A 24,006-nucleotide genomic window follows, 5' to 3' on the forward strand; every position below is an offset into this window, starting at 1 on the left:
TCAGAAAATTAGAATAATCTATACCAAGTACTAATAATGAAACCTAACATACTGCTAACATTCTATTAATAACAAACACATTTAAACAAGCTTTAATGTATTATCAGCCCATATACGGGTAAGTATACTTTATTCTTACCTGAAGACTCCACCATTTTAATATATTGAACATACACTGTATTATCACAAATTTACCCCCTTCCAGTTTCTAAAGAACCTTAAAAGTGCTCTTTAAAACATCAAAATGGTAAGGGGCAGAACTAAACTACTTTTATAAAAAGTAAACAATCAAAGATGCTTGTATATGCATACAAGTCTGGTCCCCAACAATAAAGCCACAAGAAACTACACAGTGGATCCATTCGGGGAAGGAGAAAAAACATTATTGCAATCATTTTAGCCATTTTTACAGTTTAAACTTTACTATGTTTTTTTTTAATCTTCCAACTTTTTAAATTACCACACCAAAAAAACTAGTTTTGCTTTATTCTGGTGGGTATTCTATATCCAATATATTATCTCCAAAAAAAGTTTAAGATTTCATTTTAGTGTGCACACAGCTTACCAACAGTAGTAAGATTAAAAAGGAACACCGAAGAATTAGATGGCAATACTCTTCCAATTTCATACCTACTACAGAATTCATACCTACTATAGAATTAGTCAGAGAAGGCTATGGCACCCCACTCCAGTACTCTTGCCTGGAGAATCCCATGGACGGAGGAGCCTGGTGGGCTGCAGTCCATGGGGTCACTAAGAGTTGGACACAACTGAGCGACTTCATTTTCACTTTTCACTTTCATACATTGGAGAAGGAAATGGCAACCTCCTCCAGTGTTCCTGCCTGGAGAATCCCAGGGACAAAACAGTCTGGTGGCTGCCATCAATGGGGTCGCACAGAGTCAGACACGACTGAAGTGACTTAGCAGCAGCATAGAATTAGTACATCAAAATGCAATCAACTGGGAAAAATACATGGTCATGAGCGAAAACAAAGTTAAAATGGTATGGAAAAAATAACCTACATATGATTAACATATTATAAGTGACGCACATACTAGGTGATTATTACATCTTCAGGGACATAGTTTAAATTATCTGAATTTAGACTTCATGTGTCATATATATGACGAATGACCTGACTTTCACTAGTTATAAGACAGCCCCAGAAGAGATTCAAATATATTAGATTTACGGCATTTAGGCAGCTGAAGTCTGTTTTCAGGTACAAAGCTGCTAAAATGAAGTACAAGCACGCACAGATTTCATTTGGTGTTGTGGACATTAGATCATCACAACCATTTTTCCATGTGTGATGAATCAGGTCTTCAGCACACACCACCATGCTATAATACCTCTCACCTTAAAGGCCCTCACTGTCACAGAGCAACAGAACAGCAACATGCTAAACTCTGTAAAATAATAATGAATCCATACTAATATAAAGGAACAAAACAAACGGAGTAAGGAAAGGGTGGGACGAATTGAGAGAGCACTGACATACACACACTACCACGTGTAAAACAGACAGGAAGTGGGGAGCTGCTGTGCAAGACAGGGAGTTCAGCTCAGTGCTATGTGAGGGGGGGTGGGGGGGGCGGCGGACACAGGAGGGAGGCTCAAGACTGAGGGGATACACATATTCTTACAGCTGATTCATGCCGTTGCACAGCAGAAACCAACACAACACTGTAAAGCAACTATCCTCCATCGAAAAATAAATGTTTCAAGTTAAAAATTAAATAAAACAAAATAATGGAGCAGAGAAAGTTCTTCTTTAAAGTAAAATTCTAACTAATGTAAGAAATAACAGAAGTGGAGAGTCACCATTTGGCAGCCACTACAGTTAATAGTAGTTTCAGGTAAGAATCATCAATGAAATCTAAAATCAATGAAAGTACGATGAGAAGAGAATCTTTATATTGTCTCAAAATATTCCCTCACAAGAGTCTTCATACAAAGGAGAAAATAGTAACGTTACACTGGAGAAGTCTGGCAGACACAGCTTAGCCAATTGTCAACATCTCCAGGAGTACCAGACCAAATCAGCATCTTAAACCTGGTGAGATACACTGACCACATCATCGCTGTAAGAACATAACCAGATTGTAACCACAGGGAGATATCAGACCAACCCCCACTGAGGGATATTCTACACCACAACCAGCCTACACTGATCAAAAACATGAAGTCCATGAAAGACAAAAGACTAAGGAACTGCCCCTGTTTGGGGGAAAAAAAAAAAAAAGAAACACCCACCTAAATGAAGTTTGTAATCTTGGATCGGATCCAGGATCCAAAAAGACCATTTGTGGACAATAAGTAAAATGTGAATAACATCTGTAGAGTAAATATCATTGTCTCAATGTTAATTTTTTTTAATAATTTCACTACTGTCATTTAATAGAATGCCCTTGTTTTTAGAAAATATACACCGAGTACTTAGAGATAAACGGTTAATTCTGCAACTTACTCTCAAATGACCCAGGAAAAGTGGAGTAGTCAAAACCAATATTTGGGGAAACTGGATGGAAGGTACATGTATAATGCGTGCTGTTTTTGCAACTTTCCTACAAATTGGAATAGGCAACTTTTAAAGCCCTCCTTTAAACTACAACCCCTCCAAGTACCAACCCATTTCTCTGCTGTCTTCACAGCAAATCCCGTGAAAACTAATCCACGCTGTCAATATCCTCTCCGTCTACCCGTTCTTACATCCCCACCACTGAGGGCTCCGAGCCTTACTGCTCCGTCACCACCGCACCTGTCGGGATACCCGTGAGGGCAATGTTGCCACCTCCAGCGTCACTCTGCTCCACATCACTCGTCACAGCTTGCAACTCTTCTTAAACACGCTCCTAACCACCTCCAGGTGCTTCTTTCAAGTCTCTCCTCGCAGCTCACGAGCTGTTCCTTCAGCGCCTTCCCTGTTCCCCTTCACTTCCTCTCCATCCTCTCAGACCCCCCATTCACACTGCCTCCTCCTCCATATACTCACTGTTTCTCACTGTTCTCTCTCCAAGGCCTAACAGGCACCTCAGACCTGGTCAAACTGAACTCACCTCCCTCTCCCCTCATCATGATGCTCTCATAGTCTAGCTCATCACCATTAGTGGAAACACCATCCTTCCAGTTGCTTGAGTCAAGGTATCCTTGATTCTTCGCTCATTCCCTGCACCCACTCCCTCCATGTTCAAAACATAATATTCTAACCACGCATCACCACCACCACTGCGGCCTTTTCAATTCTGTGTGCTCAATCGTTTCGGACTCTTTGGGACCCCATGGACAGCAGCCCATTTTCTCCTAACTGGCCTTCCTCATCAGCCTTCACCCACCATAGTGTAACCTCAGCAGAGCTCCCCCCTTTTTTGGGCCATATCCCGTGGCATATGGGGTCTTAGTTCCCCAACCAAGGATCGAACCCACACCCCCTGCATTGGAAGCAGAGAATCTTAACCACCAGGCCGCCAGAGAAGTTCCAGCAGAATCCCCTCTTAAAGGTCAGACAGGACTTAGCCACTGAACAACATCCAAACTGTCCATTCTGTAGACCCTCCCACAGGTTTTCCTCATCCCATCCCGCCCCGCCAGCAGGCACTCCATCTCCTACAGAGTTCCCCCTTCCTGCGCTGACTCAGCCTCGATGACTCCCGGGTGACTAGAAAGGCAGCAAATACGCGCAGGTGCTGGGACTCCTGGGCTCAGCATCCCCTCTGCTTGCGTCACTCTTCCCTGGGGCACCCGCCTGCTCCTCTCACACCCACTTACTCCCTATAAACCTTTGCTCATGAGGCACCACAAGAGGAGGCTTCCCCCAATCATCCAACATGAAAACACTAAACCCAAACCCTTGCCAACTGTCCTCATCCCTCCTTACCCTGCCTTATTTTTCCCTCTGTAGCCTTTAATACACCTCACATTGTATATTTGTCCCTCTCATCTAAAGCAGTGCTGTCCAAGAACATAAAACAAGCCACAGATGCAATAATATTATGCAATAATATTAAATTCTCCAATACCACACTCAAGTAAAAAGAAAATAGGTAAAACTAATAAGTTATCCATGAGACATTTTATATTCTCTTTTTGAACCAAGTCTTCAAAATCCAGTGTCTATTTTACATGCACACAATCTCAATTTGGACAGACTACATTTTGACTGTTTGACAGTCACATGTGGCCAGTGGCTGCCCTAGTGGGCAATGTAGTCCTAGAGGCTAAACTTCATGAGAGCAAGTTACTATCTTCTGTTCACTTCTGTCTCCCAAGAGACATCTAAAGCAGTACCTGGCAGGTAAGAAACATAAAAAATGTTGTTGAATGGGTCACTTAAAAAATGTCAAGATCTCTAACACAAAGCCATTTGAAAAAGAGAACCTGACAGAAAGCTACCAAGGTTTCTCAAGCCAATAAAAATATAAGAAATGGAAAGATCTGTGAAATATTAATACCGTGAAAGGTCCTTGTTGTATTTAATTCTTGAAAAGGAAAAAAAAAAAAATCATTGCCTAAGAGAAGAAAACTACCTCTCTGGAGATATGAACAAAAGTAGTTATTTTCTAAAATTAACTAACTTATATAGGGCATGGAAAGCTGGCTGAAGTGTGTCAGAGGCTCGACTCTTCACTTGGCCTCCCTTACAAGTCAGAGTCACCACAAGCCTCCAGCCTCAAAACATCTCAACTGCCGAAAGAAACTGTGACGTTGCTCTTTCATTCTAACAGTTAGGTCTCTTTAACATTTTAGGAATAACCAAAGGTTATACTGAATAACCAAAGGCTGTTCATTTTCTCAGGCAAGACTTGGAGTCACCATGTAGGGTTCACTTTGGTTTGAGGAACTTAAAGCTGAACTGTGGTTGCCCAAATGTCCACACTCATTTCATTTTGCTCATGCACACTTAAGTGCTCCCTAACTATTTAATTTTCTTGTATACACCTAGACTTTTCTTTCATATTTAGTTTCTTGTATTTTTTTCCATCTTTTTTTTTTTCTCTTTCACACTTGCTTTTCATAGACTGACTTGGGTAAAATTCCCTATTGAGGCTAACATGTCATGGAGCTGCATAAAACCCTCACTTTCTCTTGCCATCTGTTGTGTTATGATGTAAATACATATTCACACGAATACCTAATCCTAATAATTTCAAACATCGTATGCCCCTGTAGAGCAGCAATTCCCAATATACAACATGTGGACTCCTGGGGGTCCTGGAGACATTTTCAAAGAGGTCCAAGAAGTCAAAACTATCTCGCTAAGATGTTATTTGCCTCTTTTACCATTTTGACATTTGCCCTGATGGTGCAAAACCAGTGGTAGGTAAACTGCTGGCACCTTAGCATGAATTAAGGCAATGGGACTAAGCTGTGGTAGTCGTAATCACAGGCACTTGCAGTATAACAAGTTTCTTTTTAAAATTTTTGGCCACACCAAGCAGCATATGAGGTCTCAGTTCCTAGACCAGGGATCGAAGCCTTGACCCCTGCATTGGAAGGCAGTCTTAACCACTGGACAGCCGGAGAAGACCCTTGAGATTCATTTTTAAATGTCCTTAATAAAGCAGTAAAAATTAATTTTCTCAAGTAACTCTTGAGAACATATCCTGTTAAAACCTATGTGAAGAGAAGGGCTGTACACAGAAAGCACTTGGGCTACCTAATACGGCTGTCTGCAGAAAAAGCACTGTGTAACAGTGAACCACTCACTTTTTTTAATGGAGCACCATTTTTACTTGAAATAACAATAGACTAACGATAGTTATTAAGCTTCTCTGGTGGCTCAGATGGTAAAGAATCTGCCTGCAATGCAGGAGACCCAGGTTCAATCCCTAGGTTGGGAGATCCCCTGAAGAAGGGAATGGCAACCTACTCCAGTCTTCTTGCTCCGAGAATCCCATGGACAGAGGAGCCTGGCAGGCTACGGTCCATGGGGTCGCAAAGAGTCAGACACAACTGAGTAACACTTCCAGCTTTCAACAATGGTTATTAAAGATTGAGTGTCTGATAGAAATTTTCTCAAAAGAGAACAAAACCAGCCAGTTACTTCAAGAAAAACTAATAGCATTTGTTGCCAATGACTGAATTTTAAGCTTTTAAGTAAAAATCAGAACTTCAGAAGACTTATTTACCACCTAGAGCTTCGACAGTTTCCCAATACTTCAGGATCAAAGTGCAAGACAGACCAATGGATTTTAATGTAAGAAAGAACAAAAAATATTTACTGGTATGATTTCAAGTTCCACAATGCAACTAACTTTTAAAAAATTCCACTTGCAGAGTTTTAGTACAGGAACAAAAATACTCACAATCATGTAAAAAGACTATTAAAATATTCCTTTCCTTTTCTAAGAGTTTATCTATTTGAAGTTAGATTTTCTTCATATATTTCAATCAGAACAATATACTGTAACAAATTGAATGTTGAAGTAGTTATGAGCGTCCAGCTGTCTATTAGGGCAAACATTAAAGAAATCTACAAATATTTAAAGCAATTCCACGTTCCTAATTTTTATTTTGGCTTTGGATGATGTGGTCACCTTATTGGTGAGACTGCTAATATGTGACTTAACAGTCTCCCACAATACCTAACTTAGTAGAAAGCTGGCTGTTCTGTGACAGCTTCCCTTTTATTTCTGTCCTGTTCCTTCTGCCTGCCAATGTTGAGCATGAGCTCTGCTTTCTAATGCTGTTTCTGATTGTCCCTGTCACATTTCAGGGACCTGAAATATAACTTTGTTCTCCTCTAGTCTGCATTACTGTACTTGTTCAGTTCATTCATTGGAGAAGGAAATGGCAATCCACTCCAGTACTATTGCCTGGAAAATCCCATGGACAGAGGAGACTGGTAGGCTACAGTCCATGGGGTCGCAAAGAGTTGGACACGACTGAGCGACTTCACTCTTCACTCAATTTTTATTTTGGCTTTGGATGAGTTTATTTTGTTACAAAAATCTATTATTATGTTTATTATAGTAACATATTACAATATACACACTATGTATTATTCACTTAAAGTAATATAAAACAGTATTCAGTTGCTTTCTAATACAGTGTGTGCTTGCTCAGTCCGTTTGACTCTGAGACTCTAAGAACTGTAGCCCACCAGGCTCCTCTGTCCATGGGATTTCCCAGGCAAGAATACGGCAGTGGGTTGCCAATTCCTTCTGCAAGGGATCTTCCCAACCCAGGGATAGAACGGGCATCTCCCATATCGCAGGCAGATTCTTTATTGCTGAGGCACCTGGGAAGCCCTCTACACAGTATATTTTAAGAAGATAAATAAAAGCTCTTTGAAGAGCCTCAGTTTTTAAGTATCAAAGAATCAAAACCAAAAAGTTTGAGGACCATTAGAATGAAGAATGAAGCCAAAGACTAGCCTCTCTCCTCCTCAGTCACTTATCTGCAAAGATAACCAATCTTTTTGGTGGGTAAGCTTCCAGCCCTTTTCATGCGTTTTCACGCAAATGTGCCTATGAAAGTTCCACCCCCACACCGCCAAACATCTATCTTTTAAGAGCTATACCATACATGCTTTTTAATTTGTTCTTCACATGTCAGCATATTTAAATTTATATCACTCTTCGTAAATGCTAAGAAATATACCACAGTATAATTTGTCCGAGTATGGTATATTTTCTTTGAGAGGACATTTATCTCCAATTTTCTATTAAACAATACTGGGGAGGGAAAAAAATATCTTTTTAACAAAGATCTAACAGTTAAACACAGTTTCACATTACTTCAAAGTGCTTTGAAGAAAGAAAAGCAGTTCTTGGTTCTCTTCCTCCTTTTCAAAAACCTAAAGCTCAAAAATGAGTAAACGCAAAACATTCCAGACAGCCAAATTAAGGCTAAGAATCTTCTCTGCTTGGAAAGTAGACAATAGTGGAAGTTCCAGATTATCTGACAATACCAATTAAAATGTAATAAGTAAAATAATAAAACCTGAAAGTCTTATCTGCACATACTTTGGACTTCTACCCAAAGACCTTTTTCCCAAGTCCTGCCTAGCGATTTGAGCTCCTTTACAATACTGTTCATTACAATTATACTTACAGACCACACAACTATGAAGACTAGGTTGTATCTCATGATACCTGAAGGATATTCACATTTTAGTTCTAACAGATACTCCCAAATAGCATGCCAAGAAGTCTTTGCTGTATGAATGCCCATACCTACGCACGTTTGCCAATACCAGTTGTTATTAATCTTGTTCATTTTTCCTAACTTGATGGGGGAAAATAGCATTACAACTGGCATTTCCCTAATGATAAGCAAGACAGAATATCTTTTCCTAAGTAGACGAGCCTTTCAGGTATCCCTTTCTGAACCGCTGCTTATCTTGTGTACATTTTGGTCATATGTTGCCGACCTTTTTGAAATTAACAGGAGTTTATTTCCTACTCTTTTTTTGAAAATATGATCTCTAAGATAATTTTCTAACTAAAACATTTTAGGGATTCCAAGATGTACACATCTAGACCTAAAGCACAAACTCTTAACATCCACAATGCATTACTCATACTCTACAAAGAAGTGTCAAACATTTCCATGTATCAGTAGCAAACTATGGGATTACACAGAAATAGATACACTCATCTCTTATTTTCAATCACCACTTGTAAACACACAAGCTTACTAATATGAAACAATACTACTTGTGTCAGATACTCCATGAAGTCCTTTCCAAACATTATGATTTAATTCCTAACAACCTCGTACAATAAGCTTTACTGCTCCTATTTACAGATAAACTTGTACAGTAAGCTTATTGCTCCTATTTACAGATAAAAAGGCAGGAGGAGAAGTGGAAGACAGGATGAGATGGCTGGATGGCATCACGGACTCGATGGACATGAGTTTGAGCAAGCTCTAGGAGATGGTGATAAACAGGGAAGCCTGGTGTGCTGCAGTCCATGGGGTCGCCAAGAGATGGACACGACCGAGTGACTGGACTGAACAGATAAACTGAGAAGTCCAGAGTAGCATCAGTATGCCAGGGAACACAGAGCTGAGCAAGGATTCAAACTGATGTTTGTCTGATTCCAAGCAAGAGATCACTGATCCTCCTAAGTGTGCACTGCTGCCTCTCATTCTGCTCAGTTAATAGCACATGCACATTGAAGGGTCCCATTTTTCTCCAAAGGTTCATTACATCATTTGAGATGTCATAATAAAAATCAAATACTAAGTGCTTTAATCATCACCACTGATTAAAACTATGACTATCATATGCTAAGTCTTTTCAGTCGTGTCTGACTGTGACCCCATGGACTAACTGTAACCCGCCAGGCTCCTCTGTCCATGGGACTCTCCGGGCAAGAATATCGGAGTGGGTTGCCATGCCCTCCTCCGGGGGAATCTTCCTGACCCGGGGATCAAACCCACGTCTCCTGCATTGACGGGCAGGTTCTTCATTCAACCTTAAAAAAAAGCAGCACAGGCTCAGTCAGCCTTACTATAGCGTTCCTAGTCCTCTCATGATTTACCCAAATCCCAGTCAGAGGGCTGGGAACAGCTCCACGCCCATGGAATGATTTGGGGAACAGCTGTTTCCAGGAAGCACTTATAAAGTAAAAGCAGTTCAACATAATCTCTGGTGAGCAGATCCCAAAATTAGCCCCAAGCATCAAGTCTTGCGTGAGATGATCCCAAATAACCATCTGCTAACTGACATAAACTGAACTGAGTGAGCCCCTAAAGTTAAACAAAGAATCGGAACTCCTGAAGCACACCGGCTGCTCTTGCTACCCCTCTGGGCTCAGCCTTCACCAACATCCGGCCTCACACTCGGGTCTCTCTAATTCCAAACAGCTTGCCATGCCCCCACACACACCAGGGTATTTCACACTTCCATGCCTTGGCTTCTGTTTCCCTTCTGCTTTGCCATCCCCACCGCACACAGCTTCAATTGCCTTCACGTGTCTTGCTCTCTGAACCTCTCTCTGGCTGGCTGCACCAGCACTCAGCTAAGGCCAACGACCCGCCTATGTTTCTGGGGTACCCCATACATACCCGGTGGTGTATTTTACAACTTCTCTACCTGTAGAGATAGTAATCCACCTCTGGGATCACTGGCACAGTGAGCCACTGTTAGTGTTAAGACAAAAATATCACTGAGGAATTGAAGCAGAACAAAGTGCAAGACACTACACTCCATGTACTTTTCTTCAGGAAAAGAAATGTGTTCTTTCTAGCCCCTGAAATCTAGCATGGAGCTGTCTACCAGCACAGGTGCTCCATCTACGCTAGTTAAACTAAGAATTTTTATAAGCCGTAAGGAATGAATCCATTTCTGAAACTCAAAACACTGCAGCAATAGGTAAACTTGCAGACCACAAAATGGAGAAATTAGAATGTTCAACCTCACTTATCTCTCCAAAGACAAGCAAGAGCTTCTCCATTTTTGCAAGAACAGCTGACTTTTTTTAAAAAAAAATCAGCATTTGGGGATCACTAGAAAAAAACTCAGTAGTCACAGCTTCAACAGTTTTAACATCGTCATAGGTTCTCTTTAAACAAGCTCTCCAGTACTCACCTGGCTAGTTCAAGTGGTAAGAGGAGTAAAACTTTGTTTTGAAAACTAATTTTCAATCAAACTTCTCAAAATATTACTTGGTAAAGCTCCGACTACAAGAAGATATTGTTAAGTTTCTGGGGTAAAATCCAAAATTCAAGTTACTAAAAGAACATAAACCCCAGGTAATCAAACTCTAAGTTAGCAGATTTGCAGCTTTGGGGGGTCAGCATGTGGGATGTGGGATCTTAGGTCTTAGTTTCTTGACCAGGGACTGAATCCATGCCCCCTGCATCCTAGGCATGGAGTCTTAACCACTGGACCACAAGGGAAGTTCCAGTTATCAGAATGTAATCTTTATAGCTCTGACTTAATCTTTACATGCAAGGGACACAAATGAATCAGGACCTAGACTTGTCAGAGTCAGCACAACATCCATGTAGAAAGAATAAGGCTGTTCCTAAAATGATACAGCCCTCCATGCTTGAGCTTTGACCAAATAGTCTCTCTGCCTAATTCATTTCGAACAGCTCCTTGGTTGTCAAATTATGACTAACTGTATCAATCAGTAAATTTAGTGTTTTGAATTTTTTAACTGGAGGATAATTGCTTTATAATGTTGTGTTGGTTTCTGCTGTACAGTAACGTGAATCAGTCATAAACATATGTCCCCTCTCTTACACCCCCTCATCCAGACCATCTAGGTCATCAAAAAGCACCAAGCTGAGCACCCTGTGTTATACAGCAACTTCCCACTAGTTATTTTACATCGTAACATATGCTTCTCTCTCAATTTGTTCCACTCTCTGTCCCCATGTCCAAAAGTCCATCCTATACATCTTTATCTCTATTCCATTTTTCTATATTCCATTTATATGTGTTAATATATGATATTTTTCTCCTTCTGGCTTACTTCACTCTACATGACAAATTTAGTGTTTTGAGTAGAGTACTTCCAAATTTAAATGTGCATGTCTTTTGACAGCAATTTCCAGTCTAAGAATTTACCTTATAAAAATATTCAAGTAAAAAGAATATGCAAGAGTCCTATGACATACATATACTCATGGTCAACTGCAATCACTATGAAAAGAACATTTAATTTGTTGCACTCCTATGCAAAATGATGCAACTGCTAGTTTAAGGAGAGTTAACTATTTGTACCTACACTGAAGATTCTTCAGGATATATTACTTAGGAAAAAACAAAAAAAATAAACAGTATGATTGGATTATTAAAAAGTGTTTGTGGATACATGCATAGGAGAATTTCTGAAAAATAATATACTAAGTTACCAAATGTAAGACCTGGGAAATGCATGGGAATGGGGAGGATTACAGAACAAGTATTTTCACATTTTCATAATTCATACATTTTAAATTAATTGACATGTACACATCTGTGAGAATTTACCAAGATGTTTATTTAATATTTATATACTCTATTGTTCCTAGGTTATACCTTTTTAAAAAAAGTAATTCATGCTCAATGAACATAAAAACACAAAAGACACCACCCAAGGATTTCTACGTTTATGAGCACACGTCCCAGAACAGAAGAAAACTTTTTCTTATTTCTGTTATTACCACCAAATAATATACATCCAGCCTTCACATTTCAACATCAAGGGGAAACACAGCAGCTGATATGGGTGTGACTACTGGCTGATGCTTTATACACCTCCCCAGGGTTCTATAAGGCATCTTTTCCACACTAACCTCCCAGATTTGATTTCCTCATCCTTAGACATTTAACATCATGAATTCAGAAAGCAGAGGTGGGATTCAAACTCACACGTAACATTCTTCTGGCTACACCCTTCTATTCAACAAGAGCATGTGAGGCAGGCATCAGGACTCTTTACATCAAGAGGTTTCAGCATGACTTCTCCCTCCTACTCTTTCTTAATCCTTAATATTCTAAGTTTAAGAGACTTCTTTCCCCAGGGCAGGATCCTTCTAAACTTGGTGACAAACTGGGACAACCAGGCACCATGCACTCCACACAGGACACCTCTACATCTTTTGTCATCTAAAACACATGCTGTGAGTCACAACCACCTGCCTAGGAGAAAGCCACAGTATCCACCTCTTCATGCCCTCTGTTCCCCTCTCTTATCTCCTTAGGCCCCCTCCAACTTCCATGCCATTCATTTATACTAACATGAAGCGGCTTTAAAAAAAAAAAAAAAAAAGTTTCAAGGAAAAAGTAGTCTCATTTTCTATCTTAAAACAGGATGTCTGGATATTTTTATTCTGTAGTAAGCCCGGATTCCAGACTACCTGTATCTGTCCTTTTCCAAGACATTAAAATCAACCCTTCAAAGAAGCCAAACAAGATTTCTTTTTTCTTCAGAGACACCAAGAAAGTGTCTGCTCTGACTTGCCACTGCAAACATGATCAGGCTGCTGTGTAAGCTACTTTTTGAGGATCTGACCACTTTAAACGGGAGGAATGAAGACAGGGTAGAGTCACAGTTTGGAAACGGTTCCACTAATCAGTGCCCTGGGCAAGTTACTTCTTCTCCCAGGGCTTACGGCAAATACCACTGCGGTACGCGGGGCGGGGGGCGGGGGAGACCCTATTGTGCTATCTCATTTTTATTAGTTTCCCTCTCTTAAAATAGTAGGCATTTAACACATTCTGAAAGCAGTATTCTATAATCAAAGGACTTGCATAGACAAAGAAAATCTTAAAAAAAGAGTTATTCAGACCAAGTCACCTGTCTCAAAACCAACTACTCTAACACATCACCTTGTTTCAGTGACTTCTGTGGCAAAAGAGGGAATTCATAATTTGAGGAGGTGGCTACTTTACCAAGGACCAGATTTTTTAATGTGCAAAAATGAGGGAATTTAGGGTACTTCAAGGGTTTCTTACATTTCTTACAACTTCACTGTTATGAATAAAACACATGGAATGTTTTACTTATTCTAGTATACTAAAGTGACAAAGTGATTGAAATATTTTAAACCTAGCCCATAATATTCATAAATATCGTGACCATTAGTTTCCAACATTGTCTTTAATCAAGTATTTAGACAAGCACATGGAAGCACTGGACTCTGCACCGTTTTGGAACCAAATGCATACTAATAAAAAGCAGAAGGGGTTGTCTTTGAGAAGGCGAGCTCACAGTCACCCAAAGTGTCAAAACAGATGCCAGAGGGTAGGTCAACTGTCACCGTCTTTGTCCACTGAGCAAAAAAGGATCTACTAAACTGAGGAGCCTCTTCCATCTCTAGCAACTTATAAATAGAATATGCTTCTAGATGTTTACAGAACATTAAAAAAAAAGAAGAAAGAGCCTAATATATGAATTCTGGAAGAGAGGCTATATTTCAGGTTGCTCCAAAATTCGTAAATCACTCTACATTTATTTACAGCACAGCCAGAAGGCTGAGACTTAACACCGCCCTCAGTCACGTACTCATCCATCTAAAGCACACACGCTCAGTGATATTCTACACAGTGGATCAAACTCTCCTTCCCCACAGGCTTTCCTCACTTCTCTCAGAAGCAGTTCACTGTACTTGATTTCCACTAATCACTGGCCTCCTTCACTCTTCTCTGCTAGCCCCTCTTTTCAAGAGTTCCACACTTATTTCCTTGATGACCTTGTCCAATTCCATGACTTCAACACGGTAAGTTAACAAAGCCTCTAATTTTTCACCTGCACTTCCCACCTTCTCTTGGGCTCCAGACCAAATATATCCAACTATTAATATCTACTCAACTTCATTTCTAATAAGAATTAGAAACATAATATGCCAAAAAGTAAAGCTCCTAATTTCCACTCAAGAGCCTATTTGTCACACAATACCCTCTGTTTGGATAAATGGCACCCCCTTCTACCCAATTGTTCTGGCCAAAAAACCTTGTCATCCTTCTCTCTTCAAACACCCCTCATTTAACCCATCAGTAAATTCTACTAGCTATTCCCTAGAAATAAACAGAGCCTGACCACTATTCATCACCTCTGAGCTAACACCATCCTCTCTTGCTAAGACATAACAAGTCGACTGGCTCCCCATTTCTAGAGCTAAATACAATTTTCAGATATTTTATGTTCTAAGCATTTTCAAGCCAAAATGCATGTGGGATGCTTGTGGCTCCTCCAACTTGTAGAAGAACTACACAGACTGCAACTACCAATTCCTCCTCTCTGTACATGCATGCCACTCTACCATTAAGTTCTTTCCACGTTCCCCTGGAACCTGTGCTAGCCTCATGGCCTGCCTTAATCAACAGAATGAAATTAAAAGAAATAATGTGCCAATCCTGCACCTAGCCTTCCAAAGGCCCAGCAGCTTCTGCTTTCACTAGGGGTAGCCAGCCAGGGGCCACTATTGAGTAATGAGATACCATATGGTGAAAGAGGACCTGGACAAGCACCAAGAGGCCAGACATGTGAGTGCAGTCTTCTTGGATCTTTTAGCCCAGCTTAGTAAATGACCCAAATGATACCAAGTGGAACAGAACTAACCACCTAGCAGACCCATATGATCACAGAGAAGCACAGTAAACTATCCTGAAAACTGTGGCTCAGGACAACAGCAACTTACTCTTCTCCAGATCATCTTCCTGACCCAGGGATCTAACTCACATCTCTTGTGTCTCCTACACTGGGGCAAGCGGGTTCTTAGACTTACACTAGATTCCTCAAATAATACCTCTCTAATTTCAAACTATTTCTTAAGCAAGTTAAATAGTCTTGGCATAATTCTCTGAAACACATAATTTATGTACTATAGATTCCCCTTCAGGGCAACAGAATTCACATACTATATTGGTATTTTAACTGAGTGTATTTACCAATACCGAACACTTACCAAACAGCAATTTCAGACCATGATAAAATACACAGTTTTAATAGAGCACTGAAAACTATGTTTGCAACCAGCTTCCAAACAAAACTCCACAGTCAAAGCCCACTAGTAAACATCAGATTTATGGGGCAGAGATCCTAACTAAAAATGCCAATTCTACCCCTTGGTCACTGCTCCCACACTGCCACCTCCTGTCTTATGACTCTACAAGCCTGAATCAGAATCAACAGCTGATAAAGGAACCTCCACTAAAAATAGTAGACTCTTTCCTCCCAGACCAAACCAACTACCAGCGTTCCTGAATGCGTAATTCACACTTTTCAAAATTACTGCTGGAATAGTTGCTGTCTGAATGCTGTTAAAGAATGTTAAAATGGAACTGCTTCAAAATATACATCAAGGTGGCTCAACAGGTTTACTTAATATGGAATCCCAGACCTACAACAACACATGAACTGCAGTGGTGTGACTCACAAAAGCCTTTGGAAGTTATGATGAAAATCGTGTCCCTCATGCTGATTGCCCAAACAAGGTACAGGTGCAAAAGCAACTAAGCTGCAATACTACAGAAAAGAAATGCAAGCTCCTTACAGAGCAAAGCCCATCTCTCTGTAATTCCAAAATCCACCTTTAAATCTTAGCTGGTAACTCACTTATTTCAAGCAGAACTCAAAACTCTGAACAAAGTATGCCCCTTGTTAGTTTATTATAATGGCGTTTGGCATGAACAGAGAATGTAAGTCATCCCACAAATCAAAGGAAGCCAGAAACAGAAGCTAAGATTCTCAGTTCCCACTGGCTCCAGGCACATGTCATGTTTTCATAACGTCTTCCTTGTTATCACGGACAGACACACAGAAGCTACTTATCAAAATTTTTTTTAAAATCTAATACAGTGAGAAAGAAAAGCAAGAAATCTTTCTAGCTTTCTCAAACTGTACTGAGAAAACATGAAATCAAGAAAAATCTCATTGGCTACAACCACTTAAGCAGTCATGCATTACTGATCTTAAACTCTGCATTGCAAAGATAACCTTTACCAGCCACAAAAGTTTCCTAACATTCAGAGCCTTACGTCTACAAATGTGTGAGAAATTTCCCTAATGCACAAGATTCACCTGGACCACCACTGATAACCCAGGAGCATCCCTGTTAAAACACCTTGGGGCATATCTTGTTAAAATATTTAGCATTAAAAACAGCTTTTAATGTCCTGAGACACCAAGGTCTTATGCCCTGGCTAACTGGCATACGGCTACTCCTGGCACCATCCTAGTCTATACTTAACCACTTTTATATTAAATGCAGCACTAGCTTTTACGTAGCCATTTAAAGTAAGATATATTTAAAACCCCAGTAACTTTTATACATGCTTTATCCCATTTATATGCTAAACACAAGATTCTAATATTGAAATAAGTTATCCATTTAATTTCCTTTCTTTAAAAATTATTTCAGGGAAGCAAAAAACAAAGATACTTGAGCTTAGGCACCACCATTTATTTTAACGGATCCTTCCTGGAAAAATATTAACTATAATATCCCACTATTTTTTCTCTTTTATTCAAACCTGTTTTTGGCTACATACAATTCTAATCAAGGTTAACAGCTAAAGCATGAGGAAGTTTAAGCTAGAAAAAGTTGGAAAATGTGACAATTTTCGTAATTTAAAAGCAGTGGAAAATAAACCACCATCCTCTAAGTTCCCCAGTGTCAGCGACTTTCTTGTTCCCTCTCCCATGCCCAACAGCCCACAACATAACAAAAGGAAATCAGTGCTATTTACATAAATATATAGGGGCACATACAAGGTCCCGCAAGACACCAGTGACTTCCGACCCTAAGTCAGCTATGGTCTTCCAAAGCCACAACAATTTTGACACCCACCTTTCCCCCCAGGGGTAGGGAGGGAAATTTTTTTTAAAGCTTATACCTCCAGAGTGAAGCCAAGTCTTCATGTGTTGTATCTTTCATATTTGGAACAAAAAGTGCAATACTATCACCTGTACTCTGTGCAATGTTCTCTTCATTCTGAATGCAGAGGATCTCAAACTGAAGCACTGCTATAATCTCCCCGAAATGAGGGGTATCTGAATGCAGAAAAGCAACATTCCTTCCACATTCCCTTGAGACTTCAGGAATCAGGAACTAGGCCTGGTCTGAACCAAACTCTGCAATGCCCCTTCCAGCAAGGGTCCGCCTACCTCTGCTCCCCGTCAGAATTTTGGGCAGCCTCCCACACGTCACATCACATCACCCATTGGCCTGCTCCCCTGTTTAGCTGGTACAAGCCCATTCATCCATCTCAGAGTGCTGCCATAAGCATTCTTCAGCCTAGGGCTCCCAACATGCCTTGCACAGCAGGTATAAAGGTCACTGTTGCACATGTGGGTGTGCCTGCTTCAGATGCCCACATGATGATGGGATGGAATGCAATGACTGCTAAGCACAAAGAACTCCACCCAGAAGTCCAGCAGGCTCACCAGCAAGGACTGGTCTTCAGCATTCAAGTCACTCTCATCAGTACCACCTGACCATCCTCTAGGTGCTGAGTATGTGGATCACCAAGGTGCCTTCTCTGCTCTCTCCCAAAGCCTATTCAGACAGTAGAACAGTCCAGATAAGGAAAACTGCAACACCATTTCAAGGGTCAGTTAAACCCAAATTGTAATAGAGGTTTCCAGCAAATCTCCCTGGGCAGAAAAATCAAGTTCCATTAAGCAAAGGGCTTCCTTGATGGCTCTCTTAATAAATCAGTAGGAAAAAAAAAAAGTTGTCTCTAATGTACTCACTCCTATTTACTTTGCTAGTAATACTATGGTTCAAAATCCTGAGCATTTCAATGACTAATGAAAATCAACTAGAAAATTTAATCTACCTTGTTCATCAATGGAAGCTTCTCTTTAATACTTGCTGCCACTAGTAACATTTTACTTTATATGCTTTCTTCAATAGTTACTTGTTACTTTATGACAAAGAGGCTGCTAAGTATGTTTTTCCGTTGGGCAAAAGCCTTTAAGAAGAAAAACAGTCTATTCCAGGCAATGTTTTTAATTCCCTACACATGAGGAACAAACTCACACAAGGTTAGAGAAGGAAAATCAGGAGAGTAAGGCAAACTAATTGCATTCACACAGGTCAATACATTTAAAGTTTAAATTTAGCAATTCCTGAATGTTAAAATGTCAGTTTTTCAGCACAACTATTTGCCTATTTCTTATTCAACATTTGAAGAAAATTAATAAGACACAGCGGCTAAACAAAAACCAATTAGAATTCGCAGAATATGCTTACATGTTTTTCCAGTAAGGAAACAATTCAGACTATCTCTTTTAATTTTTCAATTGATATTTAACTGAGATCAATTTAGAGTTTGCAGTACACATTCTATTGTTTTAGATGCTTTTAAAATTCCATTCTGCTATATAAAATAATTTGACCACTACCAAAGTTCCCAGCTAGAACTAAATCACTTCCCAACTAATCCTAATGAAAATTAAGTATAGTACATGAAAAGAAACCCACAAGAATCCCACAAGCTCGTGAACAAAAACACAGTTGGTGGAAATTATTTACATGGAAGAAAACTCCATCTACAAACAGGCTTAAGATTGACCTACTGGGTAGCCAATTCTCCAAGTCAAGCACCAGGGAAATATGCATATCAAACCCTTTCAGCCCTCCAGCATACACACTTGCACCAATACCTAACCAGATGCTGCTCCCTCTCCGGCTGCTCTAGTTGAAATTAACTTCCAGTTTACCGCTGGACCACGGGTTGGGAGTGGGGGATGGGGGAAGGCAGAAACCCTAACCCCACTGGGCAGAAGCCAGCAAGGCACAGGCCAAACCCAGTACCCCCTGGGAGGAAGCAGGGCCTTTCCAGCCGGAGTTAGAGAGCCGGGATCTGGCCTGCTCAGGAGAAAGCAGCCATTTCTCCAAAATAGTCCAGGGATTAAGTCTCCAAACACTGTAAACTGACAACACTACACATGCTTTCCAAAAAGTGCAACCCCTTCCTTGTTGAGGAAGCAAAAATCTTCAACCTTCTCCATCTCTTGGTGGTTTATCTACAAGCCAAATATTTTTTAAATTGAGGAGCAGGGTCGGGGGGAGGCCGGGAGACAAAGGCGGGTTTGCAGAAAACCCGTCTTACTCTGCAGGAACCGAAAGGCGCTTTTGGGCAGGAGAAACCCAGGCGTTCCTTCACGGGGAGCTCCCAGGGTAAAGGCAAATTCCTCTCCCCTCAGATGCACGCACGGCCCCCCCAGACTCTTGCCCGCCACCGTGGGACAGAGAAGGGAAAGGTACGCCACACCCGCGCGCGGCTGCAGCTGCTTTGCCTCCCCTACGGTTTCAGGCCGGGGGGGGGGGGGGGGGGGCGGGGGGGGCGGTCACCAATTCCCACGGATGCCCAGAAACTGCCCTCGGAGACTCTTGATTTCCTGTTGCACCAACCTGACCTACTCTGCCGGAGAACATTTAACCGAAAGAGCTTCCTTAAGCGACTTTATATACCAGTATAAACAACCCGGTGGCAGGGCCACAGACAAGCCGTCTATTCCTACAGAGCAGTGTGTGCACACACACACCTGCCAGAAACATAAATGCAAAAGAAAACGAGAAACGCCAAGCCACACAGCAACCCCAATAAATGGAAAAGTTGTTTTCAGCTGTGTTCTCTCCTCCCAATGGCCGAGAAGGGAATCAATGAGAACATGCCAAGCAAGCTCACCTCTGCCTTTTGGGGACCGAGTGCTCAACTTCAATGAGTTTTCCGTGCAGTTCCACTTTACCTGCGGACACACAAGAGGTGCAGGACAGTTGGCCGAGTTGAGCGGCTCTCTGGGCCTCCTCAGACCCTGAGCGGCTCGAGGCCGAGACAGAAAGCGGCCCCGCGCGGGTGGGAAAGGAGGAATCAATGGGCAGAGGTCGGTAACACTCTCCCCGCCCCCCTCGGCCTTCCCCGCCCACGTCCCCCGAGACCCTAGCAGACAAACTCAGGGCAAAGGGCTGCGTGGGCTTTCCTCAGGTGGGGGCGCCTAGGCCCTTCTCCCGGGGGTTCCGGCCCAGGCCCGCCGGGAACGGGCTGTGAGTGGCGGGAAAGGCTTGAGGACCGCCGGGCAGGCGCCGAGAGAGAGAACGTCCAGAGGCGCAGCTGGGCACCAGCGGAACCACGCGCGAGGGACTGCGCCCGCCACCCCGAAAGGCACGCGGCTCTGAGCGGGACCCGAGTGCATCCTTCCCCCGCGCGCGCCCGACCAGCCCCGGAGGCCGCGGCCCGAAGCCCGGCCCCGCAGAGGGACGCGCTCCCAGGCGACCCCTAGTCGCCCGAGCCCACCTCCCGTGTAGCTCGTCGGACCCGGGAAGGTGGAGCCCAGAACCTGGGGGTTGCCCTCGCCCGCCTCCCTGCAGGGTCGAGGGGAGCGCGGGGCCGCCCGTGCGCGGCACCAGCCCGCGGCCTCGCTAGGCAGCGGGGTCCAGGCCACTTTGGAGTTCTCCCTCGGCCCAGCTCTGAGGGCGGGAGAGGAGGCAGCGAGTCCACCGCCAGAAACCCCCCTCACACACACAGAGGGTAAGGAAGGAGCGAGAATCGGGCGTTCGTTCCCGGCCCCCAAGGCCCGGCGTGCCGGAGCCTGGAGCACGCGCCTGGGCCCGGGCGGCGCGCGGGGCGAGCTTCCCCCCTCCCCGCTCCAGCACCCCAACCCCGGTCCCCGGCGCCGCACGGTGCCCCCGCTCCCCTCCGAGCCCGAACCGGGGTTTTCTGGACAGCGCGCTCGCCCTCCGCCCGCAGATCCGGGCGGGGGAGGGGAGCCGTGGGGCCGGGTAGGCGCCCCGGCTGGGGGAAGGGCCCCGACCCGCGCGTGCGGGCGCCCGGGCCTTGGCCGCTCTCCGCAGGCGCACCCGCACCCGCCCAGGCCGGGGCCCGGTGCGGACAGCACGGTGTGTGGACTGCCGCGAGCCCGACCCCGGCAGGCCCGGCCCGGGGCCCACCTGAAAGCGCCTCGATGGCCTTGAGGGCCCAGCTGTCGTCCGGACAGTCCACGAACGCGTAGCCCGTCTTCACCAGGAAGGGTCCCGACACCGGGATCTTGGCGTCCTTGAAGACACTTTCTAGGTCCGAGGCGACGGCGTTCTCGCTGAGGTTTCCGATATACAGTTTGTTCATTGTGAAGAGTGGTTGTTGCTTTTAAAAAAAAAAAAATTAGGAGAAAAACGAAAAATTAAAACCACCCACAGCGATGGATGGATCCGGCGAGTTCCCCTCCTCTTCTCGCCGTTAAAATACACAAACACAGTAAGAACCAAGGACAGGAACGAGAAGCGAAAAAAATCAGATCCGAGGGTTCCTGTTTTTTCCTTTTCTAGGTATTAAAAGAAAAAAGAAAAACCCTAGCGACAACCCAAACGCATCCAGAGTCTTCCTAACTCGGAGGAGGAGGCGGGATTAGCAAGAAAAAGGAGGAGAGAAAGGAGGGGGGAAACTACTTTTTGTCTTTTCCTCCCCAAACCCTCTGGCATCGACCGACGGACAGTGAAAATATCACACTACGAGAGGGCAAGCACCGCCTCCCCATAAAAAAAAAAAAAAAACCCCAGAAGGGTGACTGGCAGGAGGGAGGGGAGAAGGGGTGGAGGGGAGGCAGGCGCAGGAGGCGGAAAAAATCCGCTCCGAGTGTCCGGCTTTTTGAATGAGCCACGTGTTCAAACTACAAATCAACGTCTCACGTGAGGAATCCCAGCGCCTCAATTACAGTGGGTTTCGCAGGAAAAAAAAAAAGCTAGCAAGAGGAGGAAGAGGGGGAGGGGTAACGAGATTGGGCGAAGGACCCTGCGCAGGGGCGGAGAAAGAGGGGCGGAAAATGCTAAAGGAGCCGCAGCCGGGGTTGCGGAGGGAAGCGCGGCTGGGGGAGCTGATGGTCACCACAGAGTTTAGAAAGGGTTATCTGGTCGGGGCGGATCCTCCAGGAGGGGAGAGGGGGCGGGAGGAGTATTGATTTTTTTAAAAAATGTGATTGGAGTGGGGGTGCTAACTAGGCAATCCCTCGGCTCTATTTACCCGAGTTTTAAAGACTCGATTTTTAAAAATTGGTAATCAAACAAAGCCAAAGAGTCACAATTCCGAACTCGCCTTGTGGCTTCGATGACAGAAGTGTAACCTCGGCAAACCGCGAGCACCTTTCCAGGGGTTGGCGGGGACGGAAACGCAGCGGGGTGGGGAGGGTTGGGAGGGAGCCGGAGAGGCGGGCCGACGCGCCCCACCCTGTGCACCCTTTGCTGGCGCGGGCACCGGCAAAGTGGGGCGGCCCCGAGCCAGGCCGGTGGGGGGATGGGAGCCCGCGGCGTCCTGGGCGGGTGTCTGGGCGACACCTCCTCCGCCTCCGCCTGCGCTCGCGGTGGCTCTGGGCTTCGCGTTTGCTATTGGTTGCGCGATTCAGAAAAGGCTCTGGGATCAATGAGGCCGGGGGCGGGCTTGGCCACCGGTGGGGGAGGGGAGCGCAGGGGCCAAGGTTTCTGGCGTGGGGATGGGGGCGTCCCGGGCCTCGGAGGCCGGAGCAGAAAAGTCAAAGTGGGAAAAGTCGGTATTTAAACGGAAACCATTTCTTCCTGTAGTTTCCAGAGGAGGAGGAAGAGGAGGAGTGGGGTAGGCTGGTACTTTTATTTAAAGAATTTTAGCTGGAGAACTTGGGACTCTTAAAACAGGAACACCGCTCTGCGTTACCCCTAAGTGGTAACTTGTACTTGAAAAATTGCTTAAGTCTCTTTCTGCTGCTTTTCTGCCTGCATTTGGCCATTATAACCATTCATAATTTCCCCTGTATGTAACGAGTACAATGGTGGGCGGTAGGGGAGGGTCTGGGCCCGATGGAGCCTTTCAGGGCCAACGAAATGAGGACTGGAGACGAGGAACACGGAAATGAGTGCTGGGTTTCTTTTCGAAATCGCCAAGAGTCGTTTATTGATTTTGTCCTCCACTCAAAGGCTTCATTTGCACCAGGATTCTTGTGGTATATTTTTAACAGGTATTCCATGGGAAAGAATGCTTATTTTTTAAAATGATTGCAATTATATATATTAATAGGATGGAAATTTAAGCAGTCTTTATAATCACAATACTCATTAGAAAAATGTGTAGTAGAGAAAATACTGTTTACACTATATCATCAGTAATTATGATAATTGATAAAGTTCATTTCTTTTGGTCAAACCCATACATTTAAAGATGTTTGTTTTCCAACTGAAAGATGAATGGAAAATTATTTTTTCAATATGTGGGAATGGTTGTATGATATAAAGAGCATTTACATTTTTTCTTTTAAAAAGAACTTACGGTTTTGTGTTAGAAACCGGAAGGTGTCAGATCATCCATTTTAAATGCAACTGTTCTTTTTAACAGGTTTTTCTTTCCTGCCAAGCTAATCCAACTTTTTAAACGTAAACTCACTTTCACAATATTTTCATTCATGTTTAATTTAGTGAAATGTTTTTACTTTATGATATGGAGGGTGTAAACATGTTCTTCAATGTTTACAACTGTATTATGAGCAGTATCTTCAAAGAACATTTAGGTGGTGAAATTTTAAATTTATGTTTATAACTTTTTAAAAAAGCTTATTTTTCCTTTTCATATTTTTGAAAAGAGAACCTTCGTTC

The 24,006-nt window shown here is 43.2% G+C and overlaps 1 protein-coding gene across 3 annotated transcripts in view; it reads right to left on the minus strand.

Moving 5' to 3' along the window:
• The window catches only part of IGF2BP3 (insulin like growth factor 2 mRNA binding protein 3), a 145,332-nt gene extending 123,812 nt beyond the window's left edge, over positions 1-21,520 (minus strand). For all 3 annotated transcript variants that reach the window (XM_068972833.1, XM_068972832.1, XM_068972831.1), the window contains exons 1-2: positions 21,346-21,520; positions 20,087-20,147 (exon numbers count right to left, since the gene is read on the minus strand). In XM_068972833.1, the coding sequence (XP_068828934.1) occupies positions 20,087-20,147; positions 21,346-21,520 (236 nt within the window). The remainder of the gene's footprint in view (positions 1-20,086; positions 20,148-21,345) is intronic.
• Positions 21,521-24,006: the final 2,486 nt, after the last annotated feature.

The sequence above is a fragment of the Capricornis sumatraensis genome, chromosome 5 (genome assembly GCF_032405125.1).
Source record: "Capricornis sumatraensis isolate serow.1 chromosome 5, serow.2, whole genome shotgun sequence".
Taxonomy (NCBI): Eukaryota; Metazoa; Chordata; class Mammalia; order Artiodactyla; family Bovidae; genus Capricornis; species Capricornis sumatraensis.